This window comes from Esox lucius, chromosome 22 (genome assembly GCF_011004845.1).
Source record: "Esox lucius isolate fEsoLuc1 chromosome 22, fEsoLuc1.pri, whole genome shotgun sequence".
Classification (NCBI taxonomy): domain Eukaryota; kingdom Metazoa; phylum Chordata; class Actinopteri; order Esociformes; family Esocidae; genus Esox; species Esox lucius.
Genome location: NC_047590.1, coordinates 3440526 through 3466518, shown reverse-complemented (window position 1 = coordinate 3466518; position 25993 = coordinate 3440526). Strand labels below are relative to the sequence as shown.

At 47.6% G+C, this 25993-nt stretch overlaps 1 protein-coding gene across 5 annotated transcripts in view; it reads left to right on the top strand.

Moving 5' to 3' along the window:
* The window catches only part of LOC105020029 (protein diaphanous homolog 3), a 309867-nt gene that overhangs the window by 245144 nt on the left and 38730 nt on the right, over positions 1 to 25993 (top strand). For 4 of the 5 annotated variants that reach the window (XM_029116813.2, XM_029116812.2, XM_029116811.2 and 1 more), the window contains 2 exons: positions 10306 to 10404; positions 11107 to 11166. In XM_029116813.2, the coding sequence (XP_028972646.2) occupies positions 10306 to 10404; positions 11107 to 11166 (159 nt within the window). The remainder of the gene's footprint in view (positions 1 to 10305; positions 10405 to 11106; positions 11167 to 25993) is intronic. The other variant, XM_029116815.2, reaches the window with a different exon arrangement.

Sequence of the window (25993 nt, the reverse complement as noted above, 5' to 3'; positions counted from 1 at the left end):
CAGTAAGTTCAGTAATGGCAACTTGTCTCGTCGTGTGTTAGTCAAAGTTCAGTGGAAGGAACGCTGAGGTTTTGTCGTCAAAGAACCTGAGGTGAACTTGGGCGCTACCTTTTCTATCAGACGTTTAGGTGTGACATTAGAACTGATCTTCAAAATGCAAGTTATTATAAATCCACCTGAACGTTCAGTTGACAGGCCCTGGCCGTGCAGGAAGCTGTGGTTAGCCGTGTCTTCTTCAGTGGTGTGTCCTTTTCAAAGGAAGAGTGAAAGGAAGAAAAGCCTCCCCTACTTCAATCAGAGTTAATGGCCCCCTGGCCCACGCTAAATGAATCCAGCGGCTCTGCAGTCACATTACACACCAGGCTAACAAATCATGATCTCTGAGTTTACCTCTCTCCTACTTAAGGCCAGTATTACTCTCTCATACACACACACACACACCTCATCCCATCAGTTACCTCATCGCCAGCATCAGTCTGGCAGTTACATCAGTTAACTCTCGCTGGCTCCGGACCAGGCTGGCGTTCCAAACCGCCCCCTCTGTCCTGTGAAGAGCCCTGCGTTTGACCTGAGCTCACAGGGCGGACGGTGACCGTTGGACTGCGGCCTTTCAAGTCACGTCTGTCAAAGGTTCTCACCTCACAGTAGATCTCCGATGTCTCCACGGCGCAATCACTCTACCCGTCACGCACACTCCACATTTGACCCTGTCTAGCCTAAATCAGCCTGGAGAAGGGAGACTCAAGCTGCAGGTAGCGGAATGATGTGGGATCGAATGAAAAGACGGAGGAAAAAGCGATTACTGGCTGAGAGGGAGGGGAAATGGGGGATGGGTGGTTGACCTCACTCAGCACTAACCTGGCATTGAACTGCTGTTAGTTTAAATAATGATGTTTCTGGCACATTCCCAGCCCCCATCGATGTGATCCCCAACCTCTTTAACACTAGCTATGGCAGAAGAGGAAGCATTTGTGACTGCCCCATCACTGATTACACTTCTCCCTTCTCCTATCCCAAGAACCTCTTTTTTTTTTCTTCCATCACTTTCTCTGCCCTCCTTCTTTATCTCCATCTACCTCACTCCTATTGTGTCCATCTACTTCACTCCGGTTTATATCTCCATCTACCTCACTCCGGTTTATATCTCCATCTACCTCACTCCGGTTTAAATCTCCATCTACCTCACTCCGGTTTATATCTCCATCTACCTCACTCCGGTTTAAATCTCCATCTACCTCACTCCGGTTTATATCTCCATCTACCTCACTCCGGTTTAAATCTCCATCTACCTCACTCCGGTTTATATCTCCATCTACCTCACTCCGGTTTAAATCTCCATCTACCTCACTCCGGTTTATATCTCCATCTACCTCACTCCGGTTTATATCTCCATCTACCTCACTCCGGTTTATATCTCCATCTACCTCACTCCGGTTTATATCTCCATCTACCTCACTCCGGTTTACATCTCCATCTACCTAATTACTTCTCTCATATTGCAGACTATTTCTTCCACAGTTTCCATCCCTATGTTTCTGTCTCCTCTCTGTAATGTTCTGTCTCTCCTACCTGCCCTCATGTTCCTCTCTGTCCCTTTCTCCTGCCCTGCTCCCGTATCTCCCCTTCCTGACTCACTAGCCCAGCCTCTCTCCATCCTGTAATAGAGTGTGGTTTAGGTGAAGTCAGTGTTTGTCTGTGCTGCCCGTCAGGTCTGTTTACAGCTGGCACTGTTTCTCTGCTTGTAGTGTTCTACTGCTCCATTGGACGTGTCAGACAGGACATTTTCTACCACACAACAACACACACGCGCTCACCCACACACACAGCCGGGAAACCTCAACTGTCAGGTCTACACACACACACACACACAGATACACAGCAGGGAAACCTCAACTGTCTGGTCTACACACACACACACACATATACACAGCAGGGAAACCTCAACTGTCTGGTCTACACACACACACACACACACACAGACACACAGCAGGGAAACCTCAACTGTCTGGTCTACACACACACAGACACACAGCAGGGAAACCTCAACTGTCTGGTCTACACACACACACACACACACAGCCGGGAAACCTCAACTGTCTGGTCTACACACACACACACACACACAGCCGGGAAACCTCAACTGTCTGGTCTGCATGCACACACACAGATACACAGCAGGGAAACCTCAACTGTCTGGTCTACACACACACACACACACACACACACACACAGATACACAGCAGGGAAACCTCAACTGTCTGGTCTGCACACACACATTCACTGAAGTATGAAGCATATACTATTTGGTTCATGTCATCTGGTGTCATGGCTGTTTCTTTGTGATGTGGTAAATGGTACACTGGTCTGTTTTGAATGTAGCTGGCAATTTCGACAACTACGTTCCCAGCCTGTGTCCTACCCCCATCAGCCATAACATAATGACCACTGACAGGTGAAATGAATAACACTCATACTCTCATTATCATGGCACCTGTCAGTGGGGCAGCAATTGAACATTCTGTCCTCAAAGAAGCAGCATAAGTATCTGAAAAAATAATAAGAATGGGCAAGTGTGCGGATCTGAGTGACTTTGACAAGGGCCAAATTGTGGTGGCTAGACGACTGAGTCAGAGCATCTCCAAAACTGCAGTCCCTGTGGGGTGTTCCCAGCCTGCAGTGGTCAGTACCTGTCAAAAGTGGTCAGAGGAAGGAAAAGCAGTGAACTGGCGACAGGGTCACGGGTGGGGAGTGAAGGCTGGCTTGTGTAGTCCAATCCAACAGACGAGCTACTGTATCTCAAATAGCTGAAAAAGCAAATGCTGGTACTGATAGAAAGGTGTCAGAACACACAGTGCATCGCAGTTTGTTGCGTATGGGGCTGCGTAGCCGCAGACCAGTCAGGGTGCCCATGCTGACCCCTGTCCAGTGCCAAAAGCTCCTACAATGGGCATGTGAGCATCTGAACTATACCACGGAGCAATGGAAGAAGGTGGCCTGGTCTGATGAATCACGTTTTATTTTACATCACATGGATGGCCAGGTGCGTGTGCATCGCTTACCTGGAGAACACATGGCACCAGGATGCACTATGGGAAGGAGGTAAGCCGGCCGAGGCAGTGTGATGCTTTGGGCAATGTTCTGCTGTGAAACCTTGGGTCGTGCCATTCATGTGGATGTTACTTTCACACGTACCACCTATCTGAGCATTGTTGGAGACCATGTGTACTCTTTCATGGCAACGGCATTCCCTGATGGCATTGGCCTCTTTCAGCAGGATAATGCGCCCTGCCACAAAGCAAAAATGTTTCAGGAATGGTTTGAGGAACACAACAACGAGTTCAAGGTGTGGACTTGGCCTCCTAATTCCCCAGATCTCAATCAAATCAAGCATCTGTGGGATGTGCACAGATCCATGGAGGCCCCACTTCGCAACTTATCGGACTTAAAGGATCTGCTGCTAATGTCTTGGCGCTGGATACCACAGCATACCTTCAGAGGTCTCATGGAGTCCTTGCCGCAATGGGTCAGGGCTGTTTGGGCAGCAAAAGGGGGACCTACACAATATTAGGCAGGTGGTCATAATGTTATGGCTGATCGGTGTACATTCCCAGCCTATATCCCACATTCCCAGCCAACGTTCTACATTCCCAGCCTATGTTCAACATTCCCATTATTTTTTTCCACTGGGTTACAATAATATAAAGGACGGTCAAAAGTAGTTCTTGTGTAAACATTTTCTTGTGGTTGTATACTATGTTGACTTGTGGTAGAATGGAGTTATAAAGGATGATGTCTACGATGTTGATGTTAATAATGCTAGATTACACTGCTGGCTGTGGATGGGCTGGTTGTCATTGCATGGCATCTCAGCTTCCAGGCACCTTACAACTGGCCAGGTAGCCCGGAAAATACTACAGATGAGTCCTTAAAGGAGTATTGATGGACTGTCTGAAATGTGTTGGGTAGAGAATGCCCGGAGCTTATCTAGGCACAGGGTATAGGCCTATTGAGCAAAAAAAAAAAAAAGTATTCTACATGGATCCTGATGTGTTAGATTGTGTAGAATTGCATTTATTGGCAGTTTATTTTCAGACTGCAAATGTGATGGAATCCATGCTTTAGGCAAATGGAGATATTGGTCTGTACTTTTCTTTTTACTTTTGATATTCTTGAAGTTTTCTTTAGTTTATTAACAGAAACTGTTCAAAGTTCTGCAGGATCTGTCAGGGGGCTACCTGCACATCAACTGAATAGGTCTACGCTCTATGTTTTATTGTTCTGTTCATCGGTGTCATCAGTATCCTGTTGACTGCAGTCATTTTCCCATATTGGAAAAGATCCCACTCTTGTCGTATGAAGTGTAAACTGTTCTACTTTGTGAAAAACTGTTCATAGAAGGCCGATGACAAACTAATAAAATGATGAGACCAAAAACACTATAGGCTTAGGCCGGGCTATTGATTGTGATTGTTATAAGATTTCAACAACCGGGCCCTTAACTGGTTGACCATTAATACTGTATCTGATTAGTCATGTTATGTAAAACGTGTTATGAATTATTCATGCCAGAATGGTTATGCTACAGGTGATATTGAAAGAGCAGATTTTCCTTTCCAATAAATATTGAGGATTTTATTCTGATGATGTACACTCACCTAAAGGATTATTAGGAACACCATACTAATACTGTGTTTGACCCCCTTTCGCCTTCAGAACTGCCTTAATTCTACGTGGCATTGATTCAACAAGGTGCTGAAAGCATTCTTTAGAAATGTTGGCCCATATTGATAGGATAGCATCTTGCATTTGATGGAGATTTGTGGGATGCACATTCAGGGCACGAAGCTACCGTTCCACCACATCCCAAAGATGCTCTATTGGGTTGAGATCTGGTGACTGTGGGGGCCATTTCAGTACAGTGAACATTGTCATGTTCAAGAAACCAATTTGAAATGATTCAAGCTTTGTGACATGGTGCATTATCCTGCAGGAAGTAGCCATTAGAGGATGGGTACATGGTGGTCATAAAGGGATAGACATGGTCAGAAACAATGCTCAGGTAGGCTGTGGCATTTAAACGATGCCCAATTGGCACTAAGGGGCCTAAAGTGTGGCAAGAAAACATCCCCAACACCATTACACCACCACCACCAGCCTGCACAGTGGTAACAAGGCATGATGGATCCATGTTCTCATTCTGTTTACGCCAAATTCTGACTCTACCATCTGAATGTCTCAACAGAAATCGAGACTCATCAGACCAGGCAACATTCTTCCAGTCTTCAACTGTCCAATTTTGGTGAGCTCGTGCAAATTGTAGCTTCTTTTTCCTATTTGTAGTGGAGATGAGTGGTACCCGGTGGGGTCTTCTGCTGTTGTAGCCCATCCGCCTCAAGGTTGTGCGTGTTGCGGCTTCACAAATGCTTTGCTGCATACCTCGGTTGTAAGGAGTGGTTATTTCAGTCAAAGTTGCTCTTCTATCAGCTTGAATCAGTCGGCCCATTCTCCTCTGACCTCTAGCATCAACAAGGCATTTTCGCCCACAGGACTGCCGCATACTGGATGTTTTTCCCTTTTCACACCATTCTTTGTAAACCCTAGAAATGGTTGTACGTGAAAATCCCAGTAACTGAGCAGATTGTGAAATACTCAGACCGGCCCGTCTGGCACCAACAACCATGCCACGCTCAGAATTGCTTAAATCACCTTTCTTTCCCATTCTGACATTCAGTTTGGAGTTCAGGAGATTGTCTTGACCAGGACCACACCCCTAAATGCATTGAAGCAACTGCCATGTGATTGGTTGATTAGATAATTGCATTAATGAGAAATTGAACAGGTGTTCCTAATAATCGTTTAGGTGAGTGTATCGTTGATGTGTGATTGCCATTTTCAGTTGACATAGAAAAATTCTTCCCTACATAATGAACTCACTGGTGGGGTTTTACCAACTGGCAGAATTGACTTGGTTCTAGCTTTTGTTGTATTAGCACTTGCCCCTTCAGATCACTTAGTGAGTAACATTTTACTTATGAGGTTGATATTTTGGCATGCTGTTAGCGGGCCAATGGTAACTTTATCCTATGTTAGTAGATGTAAATTGTGCAGCTTAGGCTAATGGCTAGCGAACTTTTCCAAGAGTCAAAATATAATTGCTGATTTGATAAACTTGTTTTCAGTTTTTAATAATGTATTGCTTGTGTAAAAGTGATATTTCCTTGAATATTAGTACAAAAGGGATATTTTGAAGACTTATTATAGCTTATTATTCCTTGTCCAAAGAATAGCTTATTCTTTGGACAAGAAAGGACAAGGACCATTTTGGAAAGGACTTTTTTCAGAGAAGACCTAGTGTCGGGAAACACTTTCTTTTGTTCACTGTGTGTGTGGGAGCTGATCACCCAACTTGGGCGGTAGGACGGTTGAGTGTGTTTGTGTGTATTGTAATCAGATGTTGTACTTGTCTATTTTGATTTTATACTCTTAAATAGTGAGAACACATTAGAAGGGTGCACACAAGTTATTGTTGAACAAATTGCAAGAGTATAGAAATTGTAATTGATTTATATTGATCTATGCTACATTCTGGAGTAAAACTATTTTTATGCCGTTAAAGTAAACAAGCCAGCTCATAGCTTAATATAACTCCTTATCTGGAACTCTGATGGTCTATTGTACAACCTCCTCGCTGCTCCTTACGAATCTAGTGCGTTCCATTGCGCTGTTAGTGTGCTAGACTACGTACATTTTACAGTTTTATTTAGTTTGTTACATGAATTACAAACCAATAAAGTGATAAGACTACGCCATCAACACTGTCTGAATTCATAAAGGGGCAGAGTTGCAGACATTTCTTCAGTGAATGTCCTCAGACTGGACTTGTTGCACGAATACAAATGTTGGAAATGTCATGGGCGTTCCAAGAACCGTTCTGTGCTATTAGCCTAAAACCACGTAACACTGTCAGAGCGCTAACTGCCCCTTGCGGTTCCGTGGAACCACCAAGCATTTAGGACATCTTAGGTACCTATATCAGTCACGTAGCTATATCAGTCACGTAGCTATATCAGTCACGTAGCTATATCAGTCACGTAGCTATATCAGTCACGTACCTATATCAGTCACGTACCTATATCAGTCACGTTCTGTTTCTGGGGCAGCGTGACAAATATTACATGACAACAGTGTTGATCACGCAGTGGATATGTTACTGGGTGGTAGTGGATATGTTACTTTATGGTAGTGGCTATGTTACTTTATGGTAGTGGCTATGTTACTTTATGGTAGTGGCTATGTTACTGGGTGATAGTGGCTATGTTACTGGGTGGTAGTGGCTATGTTACTGGGTGGTAGTGGCTATGTTACTTAATGGTAGTGGCTATGTTACTTAATGGTAGTGGCTATGTTACTGGGTGGTAGTTGCTATGTTACTGGGTGGTAGTTGCTATGTTACCAATGGTAGTGGATATGTTACTGGGTGGTAGAGGCTATGTTACTTAATGGTAGTGGATACGTTACTGGGTGGTAGTGGCTATGTTACTTAATGGTAGTGGATACGTTACTGGGTGGTAGTGGCTATGTTACTTAATGGTAGTGGCTATGTTACTTAATGGTAGTGGCTATGTTACTTAATGGTAGTGGCTATGTTACTGGGTGGTAGTTGCTATGTTACCAATGGTAGTGGATATGTTACCAATGGTAGTGGATATGTTACTGGGTGGTAGAGGCTATGTTACTTAATGGTAGTGGATACGTTACTGGGTGGTAGTGGCTATGTTACTTAATGGTAGTGGCTATGTTACTTAATGGTAGTGGCTATGTTACTGGGTGGTAGTGGCTATGTTACTTAATGGTAGTGGCTATGTTACTTAATGGTAGTGGCTATGTTACTGGGTGGTAGTGGCTATGTTACTTAATGGTAGTGGATACGTTACTGGGTGGTAGTGGCTATGTTACTTAATGGTAGTGGATATGTTACTGGGTGGTAGTGGATATGTTACTGGGTGGTAGTGGATATGTTACTGGGTGGTAGTGGATATGTTACTGGGTGGTAGTGGATATGTTACTTAATGGTAGTGGCTATGTTACTTAATGGTAGTGGATATGTTACTGGGTGGTAGTGGTGTGTTGTCGAGTGGTAGTGGATATGTTACTTAATGGTAGTGGATATGTTACTTAATGGTAGTGGATACGTTACTGGGTGGTAGTGGATACGTTACTGGGTGGTAGTGGATACGTTACTGGGTGGTAGTGGATATGTTACTTAATGGTAGTGGATATGTTACTTAATGGTAGTGGATATGTTACTTAATGGTAGTGGATATGTTACTTAATGGTAGTGGATACGTTACTGGGTGGATGTGGATACGTTACTGGGTGGTAGTGGATACGTTACTGGGTGGTAGTGGCTTTGTTACTGGGTGGTAGTGGATACGTTACTGGGTGGTAGTGGATACGTTACTGGGTGGTAGTGGCTTTGTTACTGGGTGGTAGTGGTGTGTTGTCGAGTGGTAGTGGATATGTCACATGTGGTTGTGGATATGTCGCAGAGTGGTTGCCGATATGTTGCCGAATTGTTGTGGATATGTTATGACCCAGTCCCTCTTATGGACTTTCAGCACAACTTTCATTCACACACAAGACAGTGTGGTTTACACTGCTAGGGAAAATCCCCCTTTCCCCAGGTGGAGTGAGAACGCTGATGAGGTTTTTGGGAGGTGAATGGTTGACTATATTTCTTGTAGTGTTTTTTCCCTCCCCCGGAGGGTGCCTCTTCCCAGTGGCGTCCTATTCCCTTTACAGTGAGCTCAAACTTTTTGTTTTAAAAACAAGGGTCTGGTTTGGGACTCGTTTGTTTTTTCCCTCCGTCTTCCTTTTCATGGACAGTGTGTTGAGTGCAAATCAATGGCAGGTTAATCTGTCTGGGGTGGCAGGGCCAGTGTCTGGGGTGGCAGGGCCAGTGTCTGGGGTGGCAGGGCCAGTGTCTGGGGTGGCAGGGCCAGTGTCTGGGGTGGCAGGGCCTGGGGTGGCAGGGCCAGTGTCTGGGGTGGCAGGGCCAGTGTCTGGGGTGGGAGGGCCAGTGTCTGGGGTGGCAGGGCCAGTGTCTGGGGTGGCAGGGCCAGTGTCTGGGGTGGCAGGGCCAGTGTCTGGGGTGGCAGGGCCAGTGTCTGGGGTGGCAGGGCCAGTGTCTGGGGTGGCAGGGCCAGTGTCTGGGGTGGCAGGGTCTGGGGTGGCAGGGCCAGGGTCTGGGGTGGCACAGTCACTGGTTGATTTAAATGCCTGACACACACACACACACACTCCTAGGTGCCCCAGGCAACCCTGAGGCAGGTAACTGTCTGATGACAGCCATATGTCTTTCTGTTTATTTATTTCTTCCTCTCTGCCCTCCCACCCCCCCCTCCCCTCATCTCTCCATTGCTGTGTGTGTGGGGGGGGGGGGGATGTCCTTTGAGACCTCTGGTGCATGATGGTGCATATCTGTAACCAGGGGCCAATGAGGAATCAGACGGGCCCTTGGAGATGGGACCCTGTGTTTAACGGGCTCAAACCCCGCTGTCCACTCCCCTCCCCGCCCCCTAACTGTTGCCACATAAAAGACAATGGCCTGAGGTTAATAGCTTAAACTTTTCCTCTGGCTCTCTAGTCTGGCCACACACACAGATATGCCCATGCACACCACAGAGGCGCACACAAGCTGGGCAAACACACCGATGCTGTACGACACATTCATGCTGGATCTCACGCACATGCTGGATCTCACGCACATGCTGGATCTCACGCACATGCTGGATCTCACGCGCAAGCTGGTCAACACACCCACAGTCTGGACGACACACACCCACAGTCTGGACGACACACACCCACAGTCTGGACGACACACACCCACAGTCTGGACGACACACACCCACAGTCTGGACGACACACCCCCACAGTCTGGACGACACACCCCCACAGTCTGGACGACACACCCCCACAGTCTGGACGACACACCCCCACAGTCTGGACGACCCACACCCAGTCTGGACGACCCACACCCAGTCTGGACGACACACACCCAGTCTGGACGACACACACACACTGGACTGTGGCTGGCCAGCATTGGGAGGGAGGAAGTGTGTGGGTGATATATGAGCCAGTTAAAGGCTTGTCTGCTCCTCAAATGGCTTGGTTTTAACTGGTGATGTACAGCCTCTGTTGCATGTCCATAATCTTTGCTATTGCTATGGCAACCCTCAAGGCCTGATAACAACTCTGACCTCATCTCATTTTCTCTCTCTCTCTCTTTCTTTCTCTCCTCTGCAGAGAACAGTGATGAGACAGGAGTGATGGATAGTTTGCTAGAGGCGTTGCAGTCTGGAGCAGCATTCAGAGACCGTCGGAAGAGAGCGCCCCGGCCTCGAGGTGAGCTTTACAATAACTACAGTACCCTAACAATAACTAAAGTACCCTTACAATAACTACAGTACCCTTACAATAACTACAGTACCCTTACAATAACTACAGTACCCTTACAATAACTAAAGTACCCTTACAATAACTATAGTACCCTAACAATAACTAAAGTACCCTTACAATAACTAAAGTACCCTTACAATAACTACAGTACCCTTACAATAACTACAGTACCCTTACAATAACTACAGTACCCTTACAATAACTAAAGTACCCTTACAATAACTACAATACACTTTACTATAACTACAATACCCTTTACTATAACTAAAGTACCCTTACAATAACTACAATTCCCCTTTGCAATGACTACAAACCCTTTACAGTAGCTTAAGTACCTTTGTAATTACATCCATTTTACCTGCATTAACTCTTACAACACCCACAAACCTACATTACCCCTTATAGTAACCACAACAAGCCCTATAATAACTACAGTAACTTTACAGTAACTACAATACCCCTTACAATTTCCGCTGCAACCCCTATAATAATTTTCAGTTACTACAAGTACCTTTTATACAGATCAATAACGACCAGGTCTTTGAAGGCCGTACATTTCCAACCAGTGAATCTGCTCCAGGACTCACACGTTGCCTGGAATCGTATCTGGTCTCTGGGGGTTGTTAAATTCTGCCCTGGTTCCAACAGATGATCGGACCTTCATCAGTCCCAGTTCATACCGTCAGGTTCTGAGGCCTTGTAATCATGGTAAACACCACCGATCCGTTTGCTCTGCATGATCTGTTCTGTCTGCTCCAGTGGCGATTTGACACCTGCTGTCTGCTGTGTCTCGGAGTGGCAGTGACTTGGTTGACATTGCTCCTGTGCTTGTTTTCCGTATATCGTCCATCTGACCATGGCCCTCTGGTAGCGGATGGTGTGTGTCCTTCTGTAAACAATCTCAATCTCCAAAGGTTTTTTATGGTGAAGACAGGAGCTGAGCATCTTCCTGTCTGTACCTCGCCTCATGTTTGCTCGCTCTCATCTTCTCCCTTCTCCCTGTCTCTCCTCTGTTCTTCTCACCTCCTCTCCCTGTCTCTCCTCTGTTCTTCTCACCTCCTCTCCCTGTCTCTCCTCTGTTCTTCTCACCTCCTCTCCCTGTCTCTCCTCTGTTCTTCTCACCTCCTCTCCCTGTCTCTCCTCTGTTCTTCTCACCTCCTCTCCCTGTCTCTCCTCTGTTCTTCTCACCTCCTCTCCCTGTCTCTCCTCTGTTCTTTTCACCTCCTCTCCCTGTCTCTCCTCTGTTCTTCTCACCTCCTCTCCCTGTCTCTCCTCTGTTCTTCTCACCTCCTCTCCCTGTCTCTCCTCTGTTCTTTTCACCTCCTCTCCCTGTCTCTCCTCTGTTCTTTTCAGCTCCTTTCCTTTCCCCTTCTTCACTTCTTTCTCTTCCTGCTCCTGAATGATTATCAAATGTTTCCCCAAACCTGATCTTCACATCTGTGTATCTGTGATGATGCTTGGCTGTTTGTGTGCTTCCTCTGCTGTTAGTGTTTGTGTGTGTGTGTGTGTGTGTGTGTGTGTGTGTGTGTGTGTGTGCGCGCGCATACTGGGAGTGTGTGTGTTTTTGCTAAACTGTATCACATACACCAGTTTGTGTGTGTGTGCGCGTGCCTATTGACCACGGTCTGTCTGTCTGTCGAGCTTCATGTGTTATTACACACACACACACCACTGCCCTCGAAACCAGATAAGGAAAATGGTCACGTCACATCATTCACTGTATTGATCACAAGATGATCAGTGTGTTGCCAGGTTCCTGCTGGAGTGTCCTTCACCTGGCCTGTTGTGTGATCAGCCCTCCAATCTTCCTTACCTGAATACCTGACATGCTGTCTTTGGGTTCACACTCATTTCAGACGTTGACCGATTACTTTTCATTTTTACTAAATGCTTTGGCAAGTTGTTAATTTGTCGAGACACCCAGTTGCCGGGCCCGCAACCCACAAGCTCCTGGTGATTTGATTGACAGTTTAGGGGGTTTAGTTATGGATGTGCTTCAGACTAAAGAAATCCCAGTTCAGTGTATAGCGATGTCTGGGTGGGGTGGGGGAGTCATGTCCCTTAACCTTTTCTAAATAACATTTAGTCATTCTGTTTGCTAGCTGTGTAAGTGGTGTTGGGTTGTGTGGGGTTGTGTGGGGATGTGTCATCCACTGAGTGTCACCTTTTTGATCCTGCAGGAGTTTGTATGTCTGTAAAGTGTACACCCCTACACACAAACACACACTTTGTGGCTGTCAGCAGAAACACACCACACAGACACTGCTCTCAGTGAAACACGCCCAGTGCTGCTTTCCTTCGAGCTGTGCGGAACCGTGGCGTCAAACACACACACCTAGCGTGGAAACCGGACGGGATCTCACCGTTCAACAGCTTCGTATTACTTCATATTACATGTGTGTGAAAACCATACCACCGCCAGCATGGTTGGACTGAGGGTATGGAATTGGAATTCTCCCTCCCTCTGATTCCTCCTCTCTCACTCCCTCTGATTCCTCCTCTCTCCCTCCCTCTGATTCCTCCTCTTTCCCTCCCTCTGATTCCTCCTCCCTCCCTCCCTCCCTCTGATTCCTCCTCCCTCCCTCCCTCCCTCCCTCTGATTCCTCCTCCCTCCCTCCCTCGGATTCCTCCTCTTTCTCCCTCCCTCGGATTCCTCCTCTCCCATTGCATTATTTATGGTTATCTCAAAATGATTTGTCCCGATTGGCACACTACGTCCTATGTAGTGCACTACTCTGATAGGGAACAGGGCCTGGGTCAAACCGGTACACTACTCTGGCAATGTAGTGTTCCACCTGGGGTGCCATTGGGGACTCAGTGGGATGATATAGCTGCTGTGGTTTGATTTAGCAATTCACTGGAAGACAAACAGCGCTGGCGGGTCGCATCTTGTTAAAGGTTTTCCACAATCATTATCGAGCCACTTAAAAAATTAAGCTGTAACACATTTACCTCTTACTATCTTTAATGGGCGTCCCTGGCGGCTGTGTACAGACAGACATGAAGAATAACTCTCTCATTCACCCCATCCATATGTGGTATTGTTTAATAAAGGCCCATCTTACTCACCCTCTCTCACCCACAACTCTAATGACTTGGATAAAGGCCCCCACTCTCTCTCACCCACAGTGGTTCTGCTCTGACTTATCTGAAATTACATTGGAGAGGAGGGGAGGAGGGTGAGAGGGGAGAGACCGGGAGAGCTGGAGGAAAAGTTTTGGAGCTAGAATACGAGAGATTGGGGGAGGCAGGGTGTTTGTGCCCAGAGTGATCTGTCACAGGGTGAAATGCCACAGTGGCACTGGGCTCCTGCCTCATACTGAACCAGTCAAACATGTCCCGCAGCAAAAAGAAATGAAGGGCACTGTGCATTCTGGGACAGAGGCAGAGAGGCAGGGGGTGGGGAGAGGCAGGGGGTGGGGAGAGGCAGGGGGTGGGGAGAGGCAGGGAGTGGGGAAATGGGAGGTAGTACGGGGGGAAGATGGGAGAGAAAGACGGTGCCTGAAAGACTGGCTGGCTGGCTGGCTGGCTGGTGAAGGCCTGTGGCTACCTAAAGGGGGCAGCTCCCCTGGTGGTGTGGAGGGCACGTGGGCGGACCTTTACCACCCTGCTCCTCCAGCCAGGGACGTGGCATCATAGACCCAGGAAACCCTGAGGCTCCTCCGTGTCACTGTAGGCCCGAGCCCTCTCCTTTTATCTCTGTCTCTCTTCCTTTTCTCTGCCATCCCCCCAGTGCAAACACGGCTAATTAGCCCCTCATCCCCCGCTCCCTGCACCCGGCCCCCCAACATTAATCTTCATTTCCTCCTCTCTGCCATCTGCCTCTTAAATAACACTCCTCCTCCCTGTCCCTCGATGCCAGCGTTACCCATTCACCCCCTCTCGCCCAGCCTGCCCACACACTCCCTTCATCCCTCCATCACTCTCCCTCTCTGAGGCTCACCTCCCCACTCATCCTCCTAGATCTAATTGCCTGTTATTGGTATGGGGTCTCCCTGCTGTCTGCTGCTCCAGCCTCCTAAACCGCACCCTATTCCCACATTAGTGCACTGCTTTTGTGCCGAGACCTGTTGGCCATGGTTAAAAGTAGTGCGCTAAACCATGCCGGGAATCGGTTGCCGTTGAGGACGCATTCCGCCCCTCTTCCTCCTCCCTCAATCCTGTGGGGCTCCGCTCTCTGGACCAGGTGAGGAAAAGCGGAGGCAGCTGATTGGCTGCGACAGGGGAGGGCGGAGGGCGGGGAAACCATAGTCTTGGCGGTGCGGACGTCTGATTGGCTGTTACAGGGGAGGGTGAAGGTGGGGAAACCATAGTCTTGGCGACGCAGTCGTCTGATAGGTTTACGTGGCGGTGCTGTCCTGGCCCATGAGTGGCAGAGCGTCATTACCAGGTCCCTGTGGAGTCCGGGCCGACCGGGCCAACAGCTGATTTAGCCGCTTTGCTTTGGGGTGCTGTTTTTGACGCAGTGGTGGCTGATGGGAACTGAGATGGCTTTGATCGTTCCAGTGGTTTCCATCAGAAACTTGGTCTCGGTGTCATGCTGAAATCTTACTTTATTCACACACACACACACACACTTCCTCTCCCCCTACTGTGTGTGTGTGTGTGTGTGTGTGTGTGTGTGTGTGTGTGTGTGTGTGTGTGTGTGTGGGAGGAGGTCCAGCCAGAAGAGGGAGGAGTAAAGGGGGATTTTCTGAGGAGCAGCGTTTTACCTACTGATGTCTTTAGTGACAACCGACCTCACAATTATCACGTCTGGAAGGCTTCTGAAAGAGAGCTTGAAATAGACAGAGAAGGGCTCTGGGAAAGGTCACTGAACTGCCGTTTAGGAAACAGAATTCAAAGAACATTGCTTTTGCTTTAAAGCTCTTATCTGCAAGCTCCGACCATAAGCAACAAAGAATTGTCTACCCTTTTTATTTAACTATTTTTATATTCCCAGAATATTGTGCATATTGATAGAGTGTAGGCTGTTCTTCTACTTGGTGAAACATTTCTCCTGGCCTGAAGGACCCAGTTAGGGGACAAAACGTTATCCTGTTAGACACCGCTTGGGCATTCAGAAAGCGTGCAGTTCTGCATTCTGTTAAGTACATTCCTCCTTCCCAGGGTTCATTGCATAAAGAATTGGGCCTGTGTCTTTCCATGTTTGAAGCTTCACACTCTGCTCGGACACCTCTTATAATGTCCTCCTCATCCAAACTACTCCTGCTGTCATTCTCATCTTCTCCTCACCTCATCCTTTAATTCCTCTAATCATCCTCCCTCCTCCCCTTAGCTCATCTGCTCACCTTTTAGTCCTCTTATCTGCTTGTCTTCTCATCCCCTCCTGATCTCATCCACGACTCATCCTCGCAGACATCACATTAAAAAAAAAACAGACACTTGCTTCACTGTGTGTGTGTGTGTGTGTGTGCATGGTGGCTTTTTATTAGAGGGACCGGAGTATTACAGAAGAGCTTCTGTTCCAGAAGACCTCACACACACACAACCACACAGGACAATGCATTCAAGTGGATTGTGTTGTTAAAATGCTGTTTGTTCCAACACACACAGACACACACCAGTGTATTCATTCATGAAGCAGTAGACTGGCTGTTTGTCTCTTATCCACAATGAAAGAACACATACCTAATAGCCCTCCATTCAAACATGTACTAAACCCCTCCCCTCAGACACATTAACACCCTCCCCTCAAACATGTACTAAACCCCTCCCCTCAGAGACCTATTAACACCCTGCCCTCAGACACCTATTAACCCCCTCCCCTCAAACACCTATTAACACCCTCCCCTCAAACATGTACTAAACCCCTCCCCTCAGACACCTATTAACCCCCTCCCCTCAAACACCTATTAACACCCTCCCCTCAGAGACCTATTAACACCCTCCCCTCAAACATGTACTAAACCCCTCCCCTCAGACACCTATTAACACCCTGCCCTCAGACACCTATTAACCCCCTCCCCTCAAACACCTATTAACACCCTCCCCTCAAACATGTACTAAACCCCTCCCCTCAGACACCTATTAACCCCCTCCCCTCAAACACCTATTAACACCCTCCCCTCAGAGACCTATTAACACCCTCCCCTCAAACATGTACTAAACCCCTCCCCTCAGACACCTATTAACACCCTGCCCTCAGACACCTATTAACACCCTCCCCTCAAACATGTACTAAACCCCTCCCCGCAGACACCTACTAACACCCTCCCTTTGAACATCTATTAAACCCCTCCCCTCAGATTTCTACTAAAACCCCTCGTCTTAGAAACATATTAATCCCCTTCCCATTAGACACCTATTAACCCCCTGCCTACAAACATTGACTAAACCCTTTACCATTAAACACATTGACCCCCACCCCATCAGACACCTTTTACTCCCCTCAAAAACATTGACTAAACCCTTTGCTTCAGACATCCCATCTCATTTATTTTCAATCTAATGTATTTTTAAAGCCCTTTTTACATCAGCAGTTGAGCATCTGCATCTCAAATTATACTATATTCCAGATGTTGTGATATAAAACAGCAATCATAACAATAATAATACCCATTAATGTCATTTAACAAACATTGATTCAATCAATGCATTGCTCATTGATTGAACATTGATTAGTAATACTAGGCCTAAATGAAATGAAGTGCATCAATGAGCAATGCAATAGAAAATTGCTCATACATCACAAACCCCTGAGGTCCTTTATTGGTGTCAGAACTTGGTTAGCAGGCTAATGTGTAGTCTTTTTCTCATACCCGTGGTATACAGCTTAATATTCCACAGCTTTTAACCAATCAGCCTTCAGGGCTCGAAACACCCGGGTCATAATCAATGTCATAGGCTTCCTGGAGGTGTTTTGAGGCGGTTCTAGTGCACAACTTTGGACCAGGCCTGTGTTTTCGAAAATCCTTTACCAGAAAGCCCCACTGTAAAGCTACCAGTTTCTCAAGGTAAAACCCTCAGATGCCACCCTTCTCCAAAAGGCCTGGACTGACTGCGATCCTACTGGAGCTTCCTCCTCCCTGCCACCCAGATACACCTGGGGGAGTCGTGTGGCCCTAGCGCATCAGCCCTGGTGGGAAGTCCTACGGAAGGGGATTTTTCAGAGGATGACGGGAGCAGGGCTTGTTAATTGATACCTCTGGGTGGCTTAATCACAGCCGGCAACAACCTAACGGAGAACTTCAGGCCAGAGGCGGAGGACACGCACTGAGACACACACCCACACACGGAGAGACAGCGCGCACTTCCCAAATGGCACCTTATTCCCTACACAGTGGACTACCTGGTTAAAAGGAGTGACTCACCCAGAGCCGGAGGGAGCCTGGTGTCCCGTGCCCTGAGCTGGGGGGGATCAGAACGGATCTGGCGACCAGCCAAACCCAGCGTCAACACTTCTAGTTGGCCTTCCTGCTCCGCTCAGCCAAGGAGCTAGGCCACTCGGAGCTCTGCCCGGAGCTGCTTCTGGATCAGCGGGAAGCCTCTGCAGGGGGTCGGGACTTAGGGATTTAGGAATCTTCTGAGTGTTGACGCTGGTGGAGTTAACGGCAGGAAGGGATTTTGGCATAACGGATTCCAGTTGAGCATGGTGTTACTGTGATGTTGTTGTTTTTAAAAATACACCCAAACTATCTGTAGGTTGTGCTGTGAACACACTGCCCAGAGATGTGATGGGGTCGCATAGTACAGCCGGATGTCCAGCCCCAGCACATTGTCTTCACACACAGACCCTTCTGTCTCGGTCTGCACTGCCCGGCAACCCGTCACCATAGGAACAGGGACACTTCAGGACACCAGCGTCTCTTGGGAGCCAGGATATTAGGTCAGACGGAACGATTAACGAAACAGAAGACAGACAGACTCAAAATCTCTGTGGATCTTGCGGGGAGCCTTCACTAAATCAGCCCCGGTCGCAGATATGTTTGAGAGCAGGAGCAGCCTGGCACTTAAGCTTCGGGGAGATCAAATCTCAGATATTGCGGCGAGAATGAAGACTACTGCTGCGGTATAACTGATCAGAGCAGCAGGACATCCTCGCAGATGGTAAATATCTGCAGTGTTATTACAAGAACGGGAAACGAGATTCTGTCCTGTTTGCCGCCAGTACCTAACATTATAGATGTGTCTTTTCAACCCAGATCTCTGCAGCCGTAAGACGAGGCAAGACGAGGATCGTTGTTGATGCAACCCATTCCTCCCACAGGGTTTGAGCCCCAATATCAAAATGTACTTATTAGCTGGTCTTAAATTGAATGGTAGGGTTAGGCATAAGGACGGCGGAAGGGTTGAGGTTCATCCAATAAGGTTAGTGTTGAAAACACATTCGAAGGGTTACGGGTGCGTTCATGATGGTGTTTGCTCATGATGACGCAGTCCTAGACAGCTTTAGGCCGACGTGTTAGAAGATGGAACCAGCCAGTCATTACTGACGCCTCAAGAATAAATATGTGATGGAGTTTACCGCAAATATAGTCTACTAGTTCTTCAGCCCCTCCCCTCAGGCAGATATTGTAATCCAGACCCTCCCCTAAAACACAAAGGTTTTCAGATAAACCTCTATGCTCATTGGATGGGAGATGTGGATGATTAAGCAGCAGGCTATGGTTCTACCATGAAGCAGATCCATTAGGGCTGAATGTCGGACCCCAGGAGGACTAGCCACGGCGTACTAAATATAATACATAACATGTAAAAATAATAAAAATATCCGCTAGGCAGTGGTTCCGGGGTTCCGCGGTTCCGTTGTGCTGCAGTCTCACGGTTCCGTGGGCGGGCTGTTACAGTGTGCGGTGGGGAGATAAGACACAGTGTTAAATTCAATTACCACTAAGAGTCATGACGACGAGGACTTAATTCAAACCCTGCATCATTAACTGGCTGCCACTGCGCTGGGTTGTTTTGTGTCAGTGGGGCCGGGAATGGAATCATGCTGACTAACAACGTCCATATTGTCTGGGTCATCCTAGTCTAGGGATGTGACATTTCAAATTTTTTTACTGTTGGAATTGTTTCATACGTTTTTCCTGTTTGTACGGATTCTAAAAAGGAATGAAATTATGCTAAGTTTAATTGTTTTTCTTCTCTTTTTTTTTTTACCAGCGCTGAGCACTGATTTACGGTGACGCCGGTAGGTCTGTGATGAGATGGGAGGTCTGTGATGAGATGGGAGGTCTGTGATGAGATGGGAGGTCTGTGATGAGATGGGAGGTCTGTGATGAGATGGGAGGTCTGTGATGAGATGGGAGGTCTGTGATGAGATGGGAGGTCTGTGATGAGATGGGAGGTCCGTGATGAGATGGGAGGTCCGTGATGAGATGGGAGGTCCGTGATGAGATGGGAGGTCCGTGTGTGTCAGGTGAGAAGTGTGTGTCAGAGTTTGTGGAAGGTGGGTGCATGAGTGGGAGGTACGTGTCGGAGGTGGGTGTGTATGAGGTGGGTGCGTGGTTGGGAGGTACGTGTCGGAGGTGGGTGGTAGGTGGGTGTGTATGAGGTGGGTGCATGTGTGGGGGTTGTGAGGTGCGTGTGTTGAGATGGGAGTTGCCCTGTTCCCTGAAACCAAATTCAGCTTAATTGATGCGTCCAACTCTTACCTCACCAACTTCTTATTCTTTTTTCTGTCCTGTTCCCTGTCACTTGGCATAAAGAATATGTTGACCCTGTGGCTGTCAAGTGTTGATTTTTTAGGCAGAGACATTCGTGAGGACCTGTGGCATTACGGATTCAGCCAATGTTGTAGGATGAAGCCAAAGGTCTCAAGAAATATCGAGAATAGCATTACTCAGCCTTGACCAATCTATCACAATGGGCGGTGGAGCTGTGCTTCTCTCTATACAACTGATATATTGCCTGACTGCTTTCAGAGCTCCTCAAGCGTCTTTCAGCCGTCTGTCCTCTTCTCTGTTCCTCCTCTTCTCTTCCTTCCCATGTTCCACTTTTCCTCCTCTCTGTTTCCTCCCCTCCTTTCTTCATCCCTGTGTTCGATGGGGTCCGGATATCTGGCCTTGCAGCCTGGGTCCCTTGCATGGCCAGGCTGAGAGTCAGTGGGGAAAGAAGGTACTTGGGGACCACAGCTGAATAGCAATCAGAGATCATCTCGTCCCACGCTGCTAGCCGCTCGCCTTCAGGTGTGAATGGCCTGATTAGGGCTTGACTTGCCTGGCCTGGTTTCCCGTCCCAGCGACCCTTAAACTCCATTACACCCCGGGAGAGGTCTGTCCCCGGCTAATCCGCCTCGGAGTGGATCTGACAGGACCCTGATCGGCTTAAGCTCTGCTTGAGACGCCACTCGGTCCCAGGCGGTGCACGCTGGGGCCAGCGTCTGAAGGCGGGGCAGCGACAGTCACACGGCCGTCCTTTGTTCTGTTGTGCGGCTGAGTGGACCGTGGCTGCTGGGCGGGAGGTCTGCGGAGCTACTTCAGTCCATCAGCTTGCCGGCGGTTCTCTATACGGGCAGATGTGATTTATTCTGTGCACGCAGAGATCCTTTGCAGCTTTACGTCCCCACCTGGAGCAATAAGGTACATCCAATCAGGGCCCAATGCAGCTCCTTCCTGAGTCCCAAGTGGCGCCCTGTTCCATTTACCGTGCACTATTGTTGTGACCGGGGCGCCCTGCAGTGCTCAGGGCAAAAGTAGGGGCGGCGTTTAGGGAACGGGGCGCCGTTTGGGAAGTTGCGTTACAGTCCAACCGGGAGCGCTGAAAGTCACCCAATCAGAGCGGAGTGCTTCCTGTCTTCATTTTATACGGCCAGCCAGGCATGCTGATGAGATGACGGGTTCACTAGGCCTTTTCTCTGCCCCCCTTCCTGTCCACGTGTGTCCCTGCTGATGTGGCGTGTGGGCCGTGGAGGGATTGAAGCGTGAAGTCCAATAAACACTGTAGCATGGCGAAGCACTGTTGTTTGGCCCACTCAACTGTGGCAGCTCAGACATTAAGCGGACCAGTCACTCGTGGAAGGCTGCGGTCGGGTTGGGGCTTGACGGTTGCGTGTTTGAGCACATGGCTGGGTGGATCTTATTGTTTTCGCTACATAGAACAAAGCAAGTTCTGTGCGTAGATGTCTTTTGCAAACCTTTGACAACTTTTTCAGGGAGTGGGAGCTACATGCATGTCTTCAATCATAACTTCAGGCAGATATATGCAGCACAAGGTTCCTTGCCTTTTCAGCCAAGACTGTTTTCCTCATCCCAGTTACGCCAATCCTGGCCACTGAGCAGATATTTCCCCCAGAAGACTGAAGAGCCCGCTATATGAAGGACACAGAATTGCAAATGGGGTCCATTAAACCCCAGACAGCGAGTGCTTTCTCTCTTACTTGTGTGCTTGTCATAGGGTATTGGTGGGAGTACAGAGTTTCCGGGTGACTGGGAGCACACCTGTCATCATTCAATTAGTACATTGTCAGCACACAACTGAGGCTAATAGAATTAGCCTAAACTTGAGGAAGGACTTGAACAGGTAACAGAGGTGACCAAGCTCATTCAAGTTCGTTAAGGCTGTTCCCTGGTTGAGGACCTACAGCTGTTTGTTAGGCTGTTTCCTGGTTAGAGACCTACAGCTGTTTGTTAGGCTGTTTCCTGGTTAGAGACCTACAGCTGTTTGTTAGGCTGTTTCCTGGTTAGAGACCTACAGCTGTTTGTTAGGCTGTTTCCTGGTTAGAGACCTACAGCTCTTTGTTAGGCTGTTTCCTGGTTAGAGACCTACAGCTGTTTGTTAGGCTGTTTCCTGGTTAGAGACCTACAGCTGTTTGTTAGGCTGTTTCCTGGTTAGAGACCTACAGCTGTGCGTGTGCACATGCACGTCTCTGGATGAGAATACTTTCAGAATTCCGTAGGCCTTGGGGTTGTGTATTCCTCTGTAATGGCACTGCTTGACATTTCAATGTTTTGGAGATTAGCAGATCTTATACATTCCTGCTGACACCGCTTCACAACTAACTACCCGGTCAGTCTCATCCATTTTGGCTAGTCTAGACAGTTTAGAACCGCCTCACAACAAAGCAACAATATAACCAGATGAATGAGGCAGTGGGAATATTTCTCTGCATTGACTGTATGACTGCCACTGAGGGTGGTTAGTAATATAGCAGCATGCCAGAGAGAGAAGACAAAGTGTTTAAATATTCATCCAAAATGTATTTCTGCATTTCGAATGGTCCCTTGTTGCCAGCGTAGTACAGTACACTACTTCAGGTACTAGAGGACACAGAGATTCCATAGGGCACAGACCTACGAACACACTGTCTCTCACTCACTCTCTCTCACTCTATATACTGTTGTTATACATTTTTACAGAGACTCGATAAGTGACTGGTTGCAGATGTGTGAATCTATACGTTTTATGGTTAACAACTATTATTTTCCAAAATAATTAACCATTGAAAAGAACCGGATCCTTGAAGGTTTAGCTTCATCTAAATGTGTGGAGCCTGTTTTAATTACTTGTAGATGAGACTGGAAGAAGACTCCCAAATGGCACCCTAACCCTATGGCTGGTTTAGTGCACTAAATAAGGACTATGGTGCTGTTATGGTATAGATTTAACCACTGTGGCGTAGTCAGCACGCACGAGTTCCGTGAGTGTAGCATGTGATCTTGACTTGAAAACACAGAACATTGTACCACTGCACACCTCTCACTTTCTCCCAGGTTCTCTCCCTCTCTTCTGTCTGTCTCCCGTCTCGTCATCTCTGTCTCCTCTCTCGTCATCTCTGTCTCCTCTCTCGTCATCTCTGTCTCCTCTCTCGTCATCTCTGTCTCCTCTCTCGTCATCTCTGTCTCCTCTCTCGTCATCTCTGTCTCCTCTCTCTTCATCTCTGTCTCCTCTCTCGTCATCTCTGTCTCCCCTCTCGTCATCTCTGTCTCCCCTCTCGTCATCTCTGTCTCCCCTCTCGTCATCTCTGTCTCCCCTCTCGTCATCTCTGTCTCCCCTCTCGTCATCTCTGTCTCCCCTCTCGTCATCTCTGTCTCCCGTCTCGTCATCTCTGTCTCCCGTCTCGTCATCTCTGTCTCCTCTCTCGTCATCTCTGTCTCCTCTCTCGTCCTCTCTGTCTCCCCTCTCGTCCTCTCTGTCTCCCCTCTCGTCCTCTCTGTCTCCCCTCTCGTCCTCTCTGTCTCCCCTCTCGTCCTCTCTGTCTCCTCTCTCGTCCTCTCTGTCTCCCCTCTCGTCATCTCTGTCTCCCCTCTCGTCCCCTTTCTTCTCTCTGCCTCCCCTCTCGTCCTCTCTGCCTCCCCTCTCTCCGTTCTCAGGCTTCATATAATGCACCTCTCCTTTTGATCCCTGCTTCATTAATACAGTGTTCCATCTCTTACTAGGATTAACACACCTGTAATACCTTAAAGCCCTCTTTGTGTTGTTGCTCAATGGTTCAATGGGAGGCAGGGTAAAGCTCTATTTGGGAGGGAGGTGGGGGGGCGGCGTGGGGGTGGGGGTTTAGTTATTAGTGTCTGCGGAGGTTTCTAAGCTCTGGCTTCCCAACCTGTTTCATCTCCCCCTGAACAACAGGGGGATATATATATATTTATCTATTTTATTTATTTTTTAAAGTGGTTTGAGCCTTGAATGCTGATTGGCTGAAAACCATGGTAGGTCTCTGTAATAAGGCACAAGAGGGTGTGGTGTATGGCCAGTATAAAACAACTAAGAGCTCTTTTTAGGCACGATGCATTGCAGGGTTTTATTATAAGTTACGATACAATTACCACACACAGACATATACACCAACTGACACAGTGAAAGAGAGATACAGGAAGAAAGCTCACAGATAACAGTAGATCCAGACAGACAGTTCATGGAGAAAGACAGATTCAGAAAGACAGCTCACAGACAACGACAGATCCAGCCAGACAGACAGCTTACAAAGAGAGACTGATACAGACAGACAGCACACAAAGTAAGACAGATATACACAGACAGCTCACAAAGAAAGATATATATATATATATATGTATATGTATATATATATGTATACACACACAGACAGCTCACAAAGACAGATATACACAGACAGCTCACAAAGAAAAGACAGATATACACAGACAGCTCACAAAGAAAGACAGATGCAGACAGACAGCTAAGAGACAACGACAGATCCAGAAAAACCGATAGCTCACAGACAACAGCAGATCCAGACAGCCAGCTCACAGAGAACGACAGATCCAGACAGACAGACAGCTCACAGAGAAAGACAGATCCAGACAGACAGACAGCTCACAAAGAAAGACAGATCCAGACCAACAGACAGCTCACAGAGAAAGACAGCTCCCACATTAGGAGGTTGTATGCTGTTATCCATCCATCACAGTGAAACAGGCTGCCTGGCCTCTGGCAGGGTTTGGCAATGGGGATGAAGACATGATTTATCAGGGTACTGAGTAATTATATGCACCCTTGAGTGTGAAACGAGACGTGCGCGCATGTGTGTGTGTGCGTGTGTGTCAGAGACGAAAGACAGATGCGTAGTCAGATATTGAAGAATGGGCCACTGGCTTTCATGAAACATGCAAACGCCTGTCCGTGTCTGTCTGTGGTCGTGACTGATTCCAAATGGAGACAAGGAAACAAGGAAATGCAAATGAAAGAGGGGGATTGTGGGCTATTGGCTGGATCAGAGAGCGAAAAGACGGGTCGAGAACCAGACCCCACACTCCTTTTCTTTGGCCTGTCTTTTGTACCCGGGAAAATGTGTCCTTGCAGCCTGTCACTCCCCCTGCGACGTCGCTTCCAGTGACACACGAGGACGGAGAGGAAGTAACAAGCAGTAGGACAAAACGCAGCACTTTTCACTAGCAGACCCTTTAAGGGCATAATTACCTGTCTTTGGAATAAAAAAAAGGGAAAATGATGAGCGCCAAAATAGATCAGGGGAAGATAAGTGTGTCTGATCTTCGCCTGCCAGCAGTGTAGCGCGAAATGAACCCACACGGCAGAATAAAATAATGAAACACTTTAGTTGAACACTATGTTTTTCATGTGCAAATTAAACTTCACACGTTGACAGTTCACATTGCAGCATGATGCCTGCGCTGGCTCTCTTTCTCTCTCCTTCTCTCTCGTTTTCTCCCTGGTCCCCCTCTCTTTGTCTTTCTCTTTAAACAAAAACACTATATTATCCTCTAATCCGTTTCCCAACTCTGTACTGCGTAAACAAGTGGAGATGTCTCTTATCCGAAGGTGGGGGCAACAATTGACTTTCCCTTTAGTACACTTAATCGAGCCGCTTTATAAGATACAAACAAAGATTAGTAAACAACAACAACTGCCGAAAGAGAAAAATGAAAGGGGTAGTGTAAGAAGAAGGGCAGTCTAAACCTTTCCTAACGGCCTCTCAAAGCTTCTTCCCTAGACAGGAGCAACACTGGGAGATGTGCCTGATGATAAAACAATGGAATGTTGGTGGATGCAGTGAGTTGCTGGTTAAAATACTGAGATGCTCATTACTGTCCTAATATGGGGGAGGGGGGGTGCCTGTATTTGACCTGTCAAATGTTGTAATTCTGTCTGGTTTGGGATGAACATGTGTTGTTTATTT